General features: G+C 42.1%; 1 protein-coding gene across 7 annotated transcripts in view; it reads left to right on the forward strand.

The window, feature by feature from the left end:
• The window catches only part of CREBBP (CREB binding protein), a 94,989-nt gene that overhangs the window by 60,915 nt on the left and 18,891 nt on the right, over positions 1-15,183 (forward strand). For 2 of the 7 annotated variants that reach the window (XM_032703891.1, XM_032703897.1), the window contains 10 exons: positions 417-541; positions 1,125-1,313; positions 2,752-3,165; positions 3,759-3,938; positions 4,168-4,354; positions 8,230-8,348; positions 8,485-8,724; positions 9,192-9,280; positions 14,296-14,406; positions 15,096-15,152. In XM_032703891.1, coding sequence (XP_032559782.1) covers positions 417-541; positions 1,125-1,313; positions 2,752-3,165; positions 3,759-3,938; positions 4,168-4,354; positions 8,230-8,348; positions 8,485-8,724; positions 9,192-9,280; positions 14,296-14,406; positions 15,096-15,152 — 1,711 coding nt within the window. The remainder of the gene's footprint in view (positions 1-416; positions 542-1,124; positions 1,314-2,751; positions 3,166-3,758; positions 3,939-4,167; positions 4,355-8,229; positions 8,349-8,484; positions 8,725-9,191; positions 9,281-14,295; positions 14,407-15,095; positions 15,153-15,183) is intronic. The other 5 variants (XM_032703892.1, XM_032703894.1, XM_032703893.1 and 2 more) reach the window with 5 other exon arrangements.

Consider the following 15,183-nt stretch of genomic DNA (forward strand, 5'->3'; position numbering starts at 1 on the left):
CCTGATTTGAGGCTCAGAGTTGCCTTCCTATATACAATAAGTATTTTTATCATATTTACTTCAGCCATTTCAGTGAACCCTAAATAAGACATTGCTGTTGCAAAGCAAATGCCTGATTTTAAGAAACCATCCCAAGGTATTATTTATAAATAGCATTGTGTCTCTGCAGATCATCCACACTCTTCATCTTTTGCATTTAACTTTTTTCTTTAGGCATCCTAACTGGTATTCTTCTAAATACTTCTCACATCCTGATTTGTCTGTGAAGTCAAAGTAATTTGAACAAAATTGAGAGACAAAGCGTAGGGCGGTCAAATTTCAGCTGTAATAATTTGTTAGTTAATTTTATAGTAGAATAAACATACACAAATTCTATGACTTGTTCCTAATGACTTGTTTTGGGGGTGCATTTGCAGGAATGAATCAGTTTAACCCCATGTCCATAGGGAATGTACAGATGCCACAAGCCCCCATGGGACCCCGGGCGGCGTCTCCGATGAACCACCCGGTGCAGATGAACAACATGGGCGCCGTCCCCGCGGTTCGTACCCTCCTTCTGCTCGGCACTGAGCCCACTCAGCAGCCACTGCTCCTCTGAAAAGGCCACGTCACAGAGCAGGGCTGTAAATTGTAGGATAATTTCATGGAAAGGCTTTTATTGAGGCGTTTGTTTTCGGTATTTACCTGTTCTGAAGAAGCCAACCGGGCCTTTAGAGACGTGCGTGCCAGAGGTGCAGTAATTCCCAGCTGTCTGTGGAAGAGCATCGTTCTTTCAGGAGCTGGCTTGGCAGTATATACACCTTCTTTATTCCTCTGTGAAAACATGTTTTTTTCTTTAGAAAAACAAAAATATTTTCAGTTTCACTGGATTCTCTCTGTTATCTCAGAGAACAAACACTCTCAGTAGAGTTTGGAATATTACCTATTTAAAAATAATTCCCTTGTGAATGCTGGGGAACAAATGCTGAAGTTCTGTGCATATCCCCACTTCCATTTGGTTTACTGAAGCCAATTTTCCTTTTATTTTTTGTCCTATCTTTTGGTTGATTACATTGAGGGTATTTTCCTTTGTCTTGCTCCATAATATGAAATGGTAATGAGTTCATTTGGGTGTTAATTTTCAGATGGCAATGTCTCCTTCCCGAATGCCTCAGCCACAGAACATGATGGGAGCTCATTCCAACAACATGATGGGTCAGGCTCCCACCCAGAACCAATTCCTGCCCCAGAATCAGTTCCCTGCATCCACTGGGACAATGAATGTGAACAATGTGGGCATGGGTCAGTCAACAGCTCAGGCTGGGGTGGCACAGGTAAGATGGATTTTCTAACTAGAGTTATTTACTCTTAATTATTTTGCTCTAATTTATTCAATATGTTTGCTTGTTTGTATTTTTGTATCCACTGTTCAGCACAGCCACCCCAACTTTGGGGGATCCTGGGTTACATCTGCCTTTTTCAGAAGCTCTTACATAACCCATCGACATCTGTTAACGGGGGCGCAACGCCCCGTAATTCCTGATTTAAATTCCTTAAAATGCATGCTGATGAGATTTTTAGGGGGAATATCAGAAATTAATTTGTGGGATGTTTAGGAACATATGTTTCCTCTCTGTGTGGACCCAAGTAGCTAACTTTAAATCCGAATTTATAATAAAGTGGTTAGGGAAGATCTTGTAAAGTTTGTTTTAACCTTTGTGCTTCTGATGGTTGGTTTTTTCCTGTGACATTTTTCTGTTGCATTAGTGGTCAGTGTTAGTAGCAGCTGTGCTTATGATGCCAAAGTGTGTGCTCTTCCACAAAGTGTTTAACTCAGAATCCAAGTAATTTAGGCTGGTTGAGACCTCCAGAGTTCTCTAGTCCAGCCCTGTCCTCAAATGAGAGATGACTTAGATCAGGTTATGAAGGGCTCTGTCAAGCGCTTGGAATATCTTCAGGGTGAGCATCTACAGTTTCTTGGGCCCTGGCTCAGTTGTTTGACTGCTTTTGTGGTGAACATTTTCTTCCTAATGCACTTAGTTCAATAAAACTGACTGTGTACTGGCAATATAGAAGTATGTTTTAAATTTGAAACCTCATCTGCAGGAAATTGTTAACTGATTTGGATTTCTAAGAGTAACAGTTACATCTGAGGATAGCACATTCTTATTTTATCACCAGTTATCTGATGCAATCTTCAGTAAAATGTACAGTTTGAAGGTTTAAGTACATCCAGAATATGTTATTGTGTTGCTGCTCTGAAAAACAAATCCACAGTTTTCTGAAGCATCTGGAGCACTCTAATTAAAAAGAAAACAAAAAAACCTCCTCTTAAGTCTTGCTCTGTGCAACGGGGCAGCATTAAATGTGTTGACCTGCCCTCTAAAGCAGAGCTGCTCCAGAGTCCTGGCCTAAAATGGGTATTTGCTCGAAACCGTTTTGTGTCAAAGCCTGACCTTTGCCCAGCTAATGGCACGATTTAGAGGCTCTGTGCCTGTGGGTTTCTGTGTTACTGGGATGGAGATTCCCTCTGTATGCCAAAATTAATGCAGGACAAGCATGGCACATCTGGGTCTGGGAGAAAGGTCTTTGAGAGCTAATGAGAGCGATGACAAAAATCAGAGCACGGTTACTCGCAACAGCAGCGTTTGTTTGTGGCTGATCTCCTGGATAGCATTCTGTCAGAGAAGGCTTCAGTGCTGTGATTTAAAGGCTAATGTGATTCCCAGGGTTTTGGCAGTCACACGTGTGTAAGAGACTCTCTCTTCCTAGCAGGGGCAGGTTCCCAGTGCTGCTCTTCCTAACTCCATGAACATGCTGGGCCCGCAGGGGGGGCAGTTACCGTGTCCCCCGGTGACCCAGCCACCTCTACACCAGACCACGCCTCCCGTGTCCACCGCTGCTGGGATGCCACCCATCCAGCACCCGACGGGAATGACCCCTCCCCAGCCAGCAGCACCCACCCAGCCATCGACACCGGTCTCATCCTCGGGACAAACTCCGACCCCGACGCCGGGTTCTGTTCCCAACGCGACCCAGACCCAAAGCACACCCACGGGGCAGACTGCGGCCCAGGCCCAGGTCACACCACAGCCCCAGACCCCAGTCCAGCCCCAGTCTGTGCCAACCCCACAGCCAGCCCAGCAGCAGCCAACCTCTGTGCAGGCACAGCCACCTGGCACTCCAGTAAGTACCGGCCGGTCCCGTTTTCCTTGTGTAGTGACATTCCATGAGTCTCCCTGTGTGTAGCACCGTAGAGCCCGTAGTTGTCAATAGCAGCTTCTACTTTAGACCAGAGGGTTCATTAGAATGTGTAAAATGTGTGTGTTCAGATGTTCTCAGCGTTGTCTGAAGGAGGGGGGGGATTGAATGGCTGAACTGCTCACAGTAAAATTGGCAGCAGTGTGCAGAAAGATGAGGTGTAACGGGCCTAATATTATCTTTGGCCATAATCAGAATCTTTTCTGAGCCTGAGATTTGCATAATTTTTTTTAAGATACAGTCAGGCAAATGCACGTTTCAAGGAATGTAGAGTGTTTTACTGGGCAGGTGTTTTCTCTGTAAAAGAAGCCACTTTGGGGCAGAATTCTTCCTCGGCTTCTCCTCTGTAAAGCAGAGTTATTAAATGTGTGGTATCAAAACTTGGCTACAGTGACCTGTATCCATGTTCTGCACTGTTTTAGAATATCATCTCATGTCTCTTTTGTGCTGTTCATTTTTAGTAAAGGAAAATATTTCTATATATGCAGTGTCTTTCTTTTGTACTGTTTTTACAACAGCTATCCCAGGCAGCAGCTAGTATTGATAACAGGGTCCCCACCCCTGCCTCAGTTGCTAGTGCTGATACGAATTCCCAGCAACTAGGACCAGATGCACCAATGCTAGAAAGCAAATCAGAAGTTAAAACTGAAGAAACTGAGCCAGAGACTAGTGAGACACAAGTGGAAGCTAAGACTGAGGTAAATGAGATTCTCTACAGCTTAACTGAAAGCAGTGATAGATATAAAAGCACTTAATGATGTGTCTGAATCGGTGAGCTAAGGGGCGAGAGGAGGGTCGTTACTGAAAAGTAACTGTCCTGAGGAAAGCCATGGATGGAAAGTGCTTCAACAATCTCAAACTAATATTTTGATGGCTGAAGTTTGGGTTGTAGATGTAATAGTGCATCTCGTTGCGTCCTTTCTTAAGGTGGAGGAGGATTTACAAGGATCTTCACAAATAAAAGAAGAAACAGATGGAACAGAGCTGAAGCAGGAACCAATGGAAATAGAAGAAAAGAAGCCTGAAATGAAAGTAGAAGTTAAAGAGGAGGAGGAGAGCAGCACTAATGGAACCACTTCCCAGTCCACATCACCATCTCAGCCCCGCAAGAAAAGTATGTGTATGAAAACTGAGTTTCCTTGTGTACTTTGGTTTCACTAACATTTGTTTTCCAACTCCTGCTGGAAGACCTGTTTTGCACTTGTGTTCCAGTATGTGGAACTCTGGGAGATCAGTACTCTGTAACTTAATTTTGAAAGTAGGATTCTTTTAATGTTACGTGAATCGCAGGTGAGAAAAGCATTGTGCTCTTGATCCCAGCAGTGTCTGCCCAGAAGGACCAAGGCAGTAAGGCAGGGATTGCTGGAGGAATTGAACACATAAATCCCTCCCTGTACATCTTGGTGCTCTTTCAAGGGAGTTCAGTGTAGATAAATGATTTCAGTAACAAGAATATCCACTGCTTTTATTTTCCTGTTAGAGGCTGCACACCCGCCTTCATACTGAGTTTTGTCAGTCACTTCTCTGAGAATTAAGCACCTGAACTCCTCTTCTGAACCTGGATTCCTCCTAAGCTGGACTGCTGCAATAGGCTTATATTTTATTTTGAAGTTCTGTGTTTTCAGGACTTTAAAGTTTTCAGTGTAATGTTCATCTGGAAGCTTTCTCCTCAGAAACAGCTCAGCAGTCTCTTAAGGTGCATAGGTTGAGGTGTGACTGTATCTGTACTCAAGGAAACTTGATGGCATTATGGATTATATAAATGATTGAGTGCCTTGGGTTAGTAAGAAATAAATGAATAAGATTATTAAAACAGAAATAAAAGACTACACTTGCAGTGCAGGCTTTGTGGGAGGCTGCAAGATTTAAGTTTTTGGACTCAAAACTCTTAGCAGTTCCAAGCCCTCTGTCTTTTGGCATCTGCTTTTTTGAGATAGTGTCTTTTGTGGTTAGTTTTTCGTTTTTGACCAAAGGTAAGCTTTCAACACTCTGCAGATGTCAAAAAATCTAGATCTCCTGGTTGTGCTTGGGATTGCATTTGGTGACTAAACATAATCTTTCTGTAATAAAGCACTGTAGAACACATTTTGCTGCAGATTGATATTTTCAGTTTGCAGCAGAGTGGGCCAGCAAACGAGAGCTCACTGCAGAACCAACTGGCAGAGCCTGTTCTGACCAAAATGTAGCACAGGGAGTGGAAAGCTTATTAGCATTTATGAAGCAGTGATATTCCCAGTGGAAGGAATCACTGCTTCCTGTTAGGAATGCGCTGGCAATAAATGGAGGCGAGCGGCTGGAGGAAGGTTCTCGCAGAATCAGTCGGTGGAAGCTGCCCTGGGTTACTACATATCCCAATACCTCCTTTAGTAACACAGTTTTCCCTTGGAAGTGTTGTCACTAAGTAACTGTGGAGTGTAAGGCATGTGCAGCGTGGGCAGGTACAGCCAGAGACACGAGTTTAAGTGGTGACATTTTCTCACCGAGGAGTTTGCTCGACTTTAACCCAGCCTTGGTATTAAAATGCTGAATGAACCACGAGGTGCTGGAGGGTAAATACTGCAAAGTGTGCTCAGGGGTTATGAGGTGTTTTAAAATCACTGGAGAGGCTGACCAGGAGTTCTCAAATCTCATGGGTTACAAAAGTATTGGGAACTTCTTCCTTGCTGTGCAGCAGACTCCTGAGGTGCATCCCACAGCACCTGGAATGTAGCAGCAGTGCCATGGAATGTATGTTATAACTTAGCAAGTCACAGCCTTGTTTGGCTTTATTTCTGCAAATCCAATGTAAGCAAGAAAGGTGGTTCCTTTACCTCTTCCCTTGCAGGCTTAAAAAACTTGGCATAATATTAATTTGGGCAGCTCCTCTCTCCTTGTGGGTGACTTCTTTAGTTTGACCTTGAAGATGAGTTTTACTGGTTTCTTCCCTTCTTTGTAAGGGAATAATACTGCAAAACCTGCAAGGGCTTGGGTTTGGGGGTTATTCAGGTGTATTGTCCTAATAACTTTGAAGGTGGCTATTCTTCCTTTAGGAATTTTCCCCTTAGTAATCATAAGCAGGCTCGCCTCTGTTTGAAACAAGTGAAAAATTTAAGAAAGTAAAAAAGGTAGCATTGTACTTTCCTTTGGCAGATAATACGTCATCATGAGTCAGGCAAAGATCCCATTTTCTTTTTACCACCCACGTATCCAAGACAAAATGGGATAACTGGGTGCCAGCTCCTTACAAAGGTCTTCTATCTAATGGAGGAGAACCGAGAGCGTTTCATTTTGGAAAAAGGAGAGAGGGCAGAACAAAACTTCCTTGTAAAATCAGCGAATAGGGAGATCCTATGTTCAAATATGCTGGTATTAGTCATATTCCTTAGAGGCAGAGCAGCTAAAGATGAAGGCAACTTTTCTTTACGTTTTTAGGTAAAGTAATAAATTGAAATGATGACTGGATTTTGGGTTTGATTTTCTTCAAACTTCAAAATGAAAGTAGGTTATAAACTTCATCAACAAACGTAATTGGGCTTTAAGGAACTTGGCAAAAGTCAGGCTGTGTCTCTGTAGTTTGGGTTTAAATTAAGATTGGATTTATTTTGAAAGATACTGTAGCTTCGAGGTGTGTTATTATAAGAGAAAGTTCTAAAAGCAATGTCAAGCAGGTAACCAGAAGGTTCTTTTTGACCTTTAAGTTTCATGAAATGAAATAATTGAGATTGTCACGTTATGAACTACCTGAATCAGAGCAGTTAGAGAGTACTGTTCCTCATTAATGGAATTTAATGTTTCCTTCTGTTCTTGAGAATCCCAGAATATAATTTAATAGTTGTTTATAAAATGTTGAGAGTCTATAGTAGGGTTCCTTGCATAAGAAAGTGCCTGTGGATATGGTATTGATAAGTATGGAAAAGAGTTACCATTTTACTGGGACTGAGACTGTGGAACAACTGAAATGATCATACAGCCAATGTAGTTGTGTCAGCTTAATTCCTTGTCGTGCTTTATTTTTGTGTGTACTTTTTAAAATCATAGACTATGAACTAGATGTCCCAAAAAGCAATTTATGTCTTACCAAAATACCATTTGAGTGAGAAAAGCAATGATCGTAACTCGAAGGGGTCACTGAGCCCTGTGGATTGAAGAGCTTTTGAGAGGACTAATTGCTCCATTTTACTGGTGTTGTTCACATTTCATCCAGGTAGATAAATATTAGATGCCATCCTGCTTTCCTTAGTTGTCTTTTTTTCTCAATAATAGGCATTCTTCCCTATGTAAAGTCACGTTCCTAAGGAAATAAATGTAATTACACTGCTGAGATGTTCAAAGAGCTCTCCAAGTTATCATTATTTTTCAGAAAATGTATTGCCTTTTTTTTTGTCCTTGTCATCCACTACTGAAAGAACTGTGGCTGTTGCCATGTCACTGTTGCCAAGTGGTGCCATAGAAATCTGGAAGTATTAACACTTTCAAAATCAATTAACAATCCATCAGACCAGGACTGTTTGCACACTGTGGCCAGAAAAATTCCTGTGCCAGCTCTCAGGACATCTGGTCACTCTCTGTAGAGCTGGCTCTTCATCTCTGTCCGCTGCAGTGGGTTTTGCTGGAAGAATCTTGGCTTGGAAACAGCGAACAAGGTTAGAAGGGAGGGAGAGAAAAATATGCTCAGTCTCTTCTCTGAAGAGAAAAGGTTCATCCATGTTGAAACAATTGATTTAATTTGATTCTGTGTAAGTTTTGAGGGGTTTTTTTATGTTCTAGAGTATGTATCATTACGGGCTAGAGTTGTTCCCATCCCCTTATTGTGGGATTAACACCTGCTGTGATGGGAGTCAATAGAAAAGCTGTGTGCTTGCCTCTTGATTGTAAGTGAGGTTTTGCCCCTGATCAGGAAATCCCTCTTCAGAGTTCTGTGTCAACATAGTTCTTTGCTTTTCTTAGGGGAATCAAGAGGTTAGGAAATGTGGAAAGCAGTTTTCTAACCTTTGTGACTCTCATTTCCAGTTTTCAAGCCCGAGGAGCTGCGCCAGGCTCTCATGCCCACCCTCGAAGCGTTGTACCGGCAGGACCCAGAGTCTCTACCTTTCAGACAGCCTGTGGATCCCCAGCTTTTAGGGATTCCGGTGAGTTGGCCTGAAGAAAACCTACAAAACATTCTTCTGCTTTGTCTTTCCCCGTTTCAACATTTATTTTTCACGCTCAGCACGCCGCGAGCGGTCGACATCCTAAAAATAAAGCGGGGTTTTTGTGTCTTTGAAGGACTATTTCGACATCGTGAAGAACCCCATGGATCTTTCCACCATTAAGCGTAAGCTGGACACGGGGCAGTACCAGGAGCCGTGGCAGTATGTGGACGACGTGTGGCTGATGTTTAACAACGCGTGGCTGTACAATCGCAAGACTTCCCGGGTCTACAAGTTTTGCACTAAACTGGCGGAGGTGTTTGAGCAAGAGATCGATCCCGTCATGCAATCGCTCGGCTACTGCTGTGGGCGCAAGGTGTGTGTGCATTCCTGGGGCAGTTGTGTTCTTCTGAAGAGCTCAGCTTGGTTGATCAGACAGAACTTTAGCTTGGCACACTCTTTTTTTCAAAAACGGAAGGGTTGCTAGAAGTTTGGCTTTGTTACAGGCGTGTTGAGAGAGAAAGAAGGTCAATAGCATCCTTCTCTCTGCTCTTGTGGTGTTGTATTTTGCACCCTCAGAGGACAGCTGTCTTGGTCATAAGCAATATTAAAATACTTCCCTTCTTTCTGGTGTCAATTGCAGTAAAGCAGCAGGTTGGAGGGTCAGCTTTTAGAGTTAATGATTGTCATCAAATTGAGAGGGCTGTGCTAATATATTTACAACAGCTCAGAAAAGCGTGATAAACCTGACAATCTGATACCCATAAGCGTCACGTTTGCATAATAGATCCCTGCTGAACAGAAGATCCCATTGTAAAGCTGCTTTTCTCCCTTGTTTTGCAGTATGAGTTCTCTCCACAGACCTTGTGCTGCTATGGGAAGCAACTGTGCACCATTCCCCGGGACGCTGCCTACTACAGTTACCAGAATAGGTAAGTCCTTCAATTCAGGTTTTTTTCCTTATTCAGGAAGTGAGATCTCCTTTGACTTCCCTGCACAAGTAGAGGAGGAGGAGGAGGTTTATTAATTTTTGCTTTTCTTTGTCAGCTAAGTCAGGGAAAATTTATTTTCTTTGCCTTTCCATGCTGTCCTTTTGCAGGTGACTCTTTCCTGCAGTTTGGTACACACTGTGCTTTAATGCTGTTAGTTAGGCTGCCCCATGCACTGCCTAAGTGCAGGGGAAGTTGTCCGTGTTTTCCATACAAGAGGAGCAGGGCTTGCTGGAGGGAGAGGAGCAGAACTGCAAAAAGGCACTGGGAAATCCTGTTGCCTTGTTCTGGGAGAATTGTGAAAATATGCAGGTTTGTTTTCAAATTAGTGCCAGAATTTGCCAAGTAAAGGATACAGTGATTAATTGCCAGACTTACATTCTCCCTTCCTAGCCAGTGCTTAATTCTATTTAAATTAGCTTGGAAATAGCATTTAAAACTACCCAGAGACTCCATGAGAAGCTGTGAAAATTATAGTTTCTCTTAATCTTTAATTAATATTAGGACTTGGTATTTGTATGATTATTAAACAATCGTTAGATTATAATACTAATTTTCTATTTAATGCTTAAATCTCCAGTGTTATAATAACAAAGCAAACTCAAAACTTGGCTTTTGTTTTGGGTTCTTAGATGGTGTGTGTTGTCCCTCACCAAAAAAAAAAAAAAATGCAGAATATAAATGGGCTAAGACACAAGCTTTTGTTTTAAACAAGGAAAAGGAAGTTATGAACTGCCTTCCAGAGGCTTGGCAGTCTCTAAGCCTTGCCAGTTGTGAGGTGCATGGGGCTGTTGTCTGAGTGAAGTTAAAGAACCAATTCAGACATTGAGCATTTCACCTTTTAGGGCCACCCCTGCTCACCAAACAGGCTCTGAGGTGGTTTAAGCCTGTCAGGCACCACCACACTGAAGTGTGGCAGGTGAAAATGTGTGTCCCACCTCATGTGTTGGGTGGCCTTTGAGAGGCAGAAAGTATTGACAGGGAGGAATGAATTCATGACCTCTCATTAAAAGATTTTACACAGCCACTGTGGACTCTGAAAAAAGTCAGGCTGAAGAGAAATAAAGCCACTGAAGTGCATTTAAAAAGTCAGTACTTCATTACTGGAATCAGGGAAAAATAACCCTTAAATACCATCACTGTAGGTAAAATCTGAATTACTTTCCATGTTATGCACCCAGGTAGTTCTGCATTTGAAAAGCACAGTAACTTCAAAATTAATTGAAGAAGAGCTCATTTTTCTTTCAGTTATCCTTCCCTGTTTAAATTCATGTTAAATCATTTGGGTTATTCCATGGAAGGCAAGAAGGCCAGGGTTGGTGGGGCAGTGGGTTCCTCTGCACTGGGTGTTGCAATATTTCGGTTTTCTGCCCATTTTAAGTGTGAGAGTCCCTTTAAGTTGTAGGTTTCTGTTCATCCAGATGCCTTGAGAAAGGGTTGGGGGTTTGTGGTGGGTTTGAGTTCAGGGGAAATGTGAAGCTTTCTGTTTCAGGCCAACTAAATTGAGTGATAAATGGGGCTTTTAAAGAAAGCATTTCTAAAGATTTTTCACCATATTTTTAAGTGTGCATTTGGACTGTCAGATCATAGAAAGCCCTTGTTCATCAGCTGTGTTGCTACAAAACAATCACATTTTCTGTGACAGTGATCTTTAAATTTTAGGTGTTCTTAAAGATGTAGAAAATAAGTGAAAAGCAAATTCTGTGCTTCCAGCAGATCTTTAATTGGTCAATGCTCTTGAATTTTCTATGTACAGAACAGGCAAAATTGAATGCACCTAAAGTCCAGCATATCGCACAGCTAAATTACAACTAAGAATATTTAGGCACCATTGAATTAAAATGAACTCTGGCACTACAGTTCAGTGATTAAAAGTTAATTATTTGGTATGGAACTGTTTAGATTCCCTAATAAGGCAGAAATTTAGGTTAAAGTGTTCAGAAAATGTGCTTCATGTGTGAATACCCAGTCGAGAAAACTGATCAGTGTTTCATACAATTATTAATTTAGAATGTCCTTTGAATACACTCAATTACAGTTGGCAATTCTCCTGTTAATGCAGAAATTGAGCATTTTCTGGACTTTGGTATTGAACCATAATGTTGCTCTTTGATAAACGGGAGTCAGTCACCTGAACAGTCTGCATTTGAAAAGCTTTTCATGTTTGATGTGTTGCAATAAGTATGTTCTTTGGGTTTTCTATGGCTGTTGTAACTAGAATATTGTATGTTTTCTATGGGTTTTGCTGAATATTTGTGGGGGCAAGCAAAAGGCAGGTCTTTGTTTCTGAGGGTCCATATCCATAATCAATTATAGCTATTGCTTCACCATGGTTATTTTATGGACAAATGTTCATGATCTTTCGGTGATTCATTTTCACTGTACTTCAGTTTTTGTTTCCTCATTTTAATACCATGGGTTAAGGCTTGGAGTGCTTTGAAAGCCCATAAATTATTCTGAAAATGGATCAGAATTAACCTTTTCTGAGATTGTTTAACTGTAGCAAAGTATTAATAGGAGCCTTGACCATGGATTTTCCTGGCTACAAGCTCCTGTGTTTGGGTCCTCCTGAGTTTCAGTCCTTCCCAATCTGACTGTTAAAATGATGAGTAACCTTGTCAGTAAGGAAAATAATTAGTGGGGGGGTTTAATTAAAGAAAAATTTAAAGAAGCACATTCTAGGGGGAAAAAAAAGGACATGGACAACGTGTAAAAGGATATAAAATTCTGAATCTCTTATATTTGAGTTGTAAAAAAAAGTACATGTTTTGGTATCAGTTTAGGGGTGTGGAGTGAGGGGCGAGGGAGGTCAGTGGAAATGAGATGTGCAGTGTCAGTCCCCACTCCTGAAAGTCTCCTGTGGTGTTCCTCTTTAATAACCACATTATATTTACCATTCCAAATGATTACAAATTATTGGAATACATTTGCTTTTTTCCTGGCCTTGCTGTGCTGCATTCTCAGCCCCAAAAGCCTGGTTTTCCTTGGGAGGGCGATGTGTTCAATCCCAGTGGGGCTGACCCAGGAGGAGTTGGGTGCAGTTTAACTGGTGGTGGGCTGGGAATCCCCCCTCAGGACAGGGAGTGGTTGCTATCAAAGAGCAGCTGCCCTGCGTGGAAATGTCACTGTGGGTTCTGTTAACCAGAATAAAACACCCTCGGAGTCGGTCCCACACTACGGGCAGGACTCAGTTGCTCTGCTGCAGTTCAGTGGCTCTGGGCTGGCAGAGCAGCTCCTTATCCAGAGCCAGCTGGCAGAGCTTGGAAAAGTTTTCTGGCTCTGTGAATTGTGCTGTGGTAACTCGGAGCTGGCTCCAGCCCGGGAGGGCTCTGCCGGAGGAGCCGCTCCCGCTCAGCACGGCCAGTGTGTGTGTCCAGGGGGAAATTCTGATCCATCCATTGCAATAAGTGCCTGTAAATGCCTTTTGTTGTCTCCAGGAAAGCACAGCCTTGGAGCTGTCACCGGGATTGCAGTAGTTTAGGTGTGTGAGGGTGTGTTGGCAGGGGCAGAGCTGCCACACTGATCAGTCTCCATCCCTTCAGTTGTTGGTTCATTGTGACGCTGAGTCTCGTTCGGTGCCTTTGCGCTCCCCATCCCACAGTCGGTGTTTGAGTTCTGCACCTGCGTCGTACTGTGCTGCCATCGCTGCTTAAACCCTCTCACTCTCGATCCTCCATAAAGCTCCTTTATTTTGATGATCCTTTGTGGCCTTCCCGCATTTTACAGCTGTGGCCTCTCTGTTGCCTTTGTTCATGTGTGAATTCATATCCTTTCCAAACATTTAGCCTCCTTTTTTTATTTTTTTTTTTTTATTTATTTTTTTATGACCCTGACAACTTTGGTTCCAGTTCATCTGAAACAAACAAACAAAACCACCAAAAAACCCCCCAAAAATCCATGTAACCTTGATTTTATTTTATTTTTTTCAAATGCAGATTGTATTTTCATAGAGTTGTATTCCAGTTTACTCAGCCTGGTTTGGTAAACTGCAGAATTGGTTTTGCTGAGTATGACTTGGATTGGCTCTTGGTCTGGTGACCAAAAATTGTACCTGCCTCATATTCAATTTTTAAAGCTTAATTAATTCCACATCCTTAATGTACCTGATAAATATATTGTATGTATGTACAATATTTCATGTTGTTCACATATATACATATATTGTATATATAGAGAGATAAAATGGCTGGAAACTCTGACCCATAATTGCATTTCTGTTAAATGTTTGTCTAGAGTATGGATTTGGTTTCATTTATATAAAAGAATATTAGCTGAGCAATTGGTCACATTTAATCTTATACTCAAATTTTGAATTTAATATTTTTATAACATTTAATCTTACAGTCAAATTTTCAATTTAATATTTTTATAGATTTTTTTTTTTTTTACAATACCAAGTGTTTCTGCTTTTGCAGTTCTGACTCACAATCAGTAAATGCTTTCAACATGTTTCCTAATTATTTAAATCCATAATAAACATGTTCCTAAAGCTTTTTGACAGGCTGTTTTTCACCCAAAGCAAACTCGATCAGTCGCAAGCCTGGAATCAAAGAGCATTTTTTTTTTCCTGAGCAATGCAAATCAAATCCAAATTCTTAAATTTGAAGCCTATACAAAGGTAGCTCTTGGCGGCTACTCCATTAATCCTCCCCAAATTTTGAATTTGACGCCCGACGACTTGTTAGCGATGTTTGAAATGAGACCGAATGCTAATCTGTGCTTTGCCTTGGCTTTCTGCTCTGTGTTGTCTTGGTGTTTGCGTCTTACCTCTTACGTCTGTGCTGTTTGTTCCCTCCCCTGTTCTCTAATCCTGCCCTCCCCTCCCTCTGTTCCTCCTCATTGTCCACACTGACCCATCAATCAACCAACAACGTCCCCCCTTCCGTCGTGGTCGTGCTGATCTGCCCTGCCCTGGTTGGTGGCTCCGTGCTTGGGTGGCTGTGTTTGTGCTGGACCAGCTCACCCAAATATGGCCTTCTTGCTGACAGGTATCACTTCTGTGAGAAGTGTTTCACTGAAATCCAGGGGGAGAATGTCACCCTGGGTGATGACCCTTCCCAGCCTCAAACGTAAGTCCTTCCTTTCCTCTGCATGCTGCCTCTTGGACTGGGAGGGGTGGTGTTTGTCCTGGGTTGGGAGTAAAACCCAAACCCCTTTGGTGGTGTTTTTGGGGGGAAGTGCCTTATTCCTTCCTAGCAGGAGATTTTACAGTGACAGGACTAACAGCTGTCGCTGTGTTGGGGCTGTAGGTCTGCCCAGCAGTGTCCAGTTGAGCTGCCCTTTCCAGGGGGCTGCAGACCCCGGATAATGTGCTTGGAGGGGGGCAATGGGAACTGTGTCAATAAATGTCACCTTCTAATGAAAGACTTCATCTAATTCTGATGTCTCACCTTTTGAAGTGCAGCCTATATTTATAAGACCAATGGCTTGCCTTTAACCTGGCCAAAAAAATCAGATTTGAGGAATACAAGCTACTGTTTTACTGACAATAGCTTCCCTTGTCCTTCTTTGAATTTAAATTTATCTGGGTGCTTGGGTGTCTCTTATTTTGCATTTAATTTATGCAGAAAGTAAAATGAGAAAAATATTTTCTGTAGCTTAAGCTAAAATGAACTGAATTGCTTGCTCTGACTAGAAAATAAATACTGAGGTGCTTTCTTCAGACTTGAGGTTTGCTGCAATTCAGCAAAAAATTATATTGTCTCAGCCTCTGGTATAAAAGTGCTACTGAGTTTTCATGTTAACTCTTTGTCTCTAGAACCATCTCTAAGGATCAGTTTGAAAAGAAGAAAAACGATACCCTAGATCCAGAGCCGTAAGTACCCAGCTGTTGGTTTTCCTGAGAT

This window comes from Chiroxiphia lanceolata, chromosome 16, assembly GCF_009829145.1.
Source record: "Chiroxiphia lanceolata isolate bChiLan1 chromosome 16, bChiLan1.pri, whole genome shotgun sequence".
NCBI lineage: Eukaryota > Metazoa > Chordata > Aves > Passeriformes > Pipridae > Chiroxiphia > Chiroxiphia lanceolata.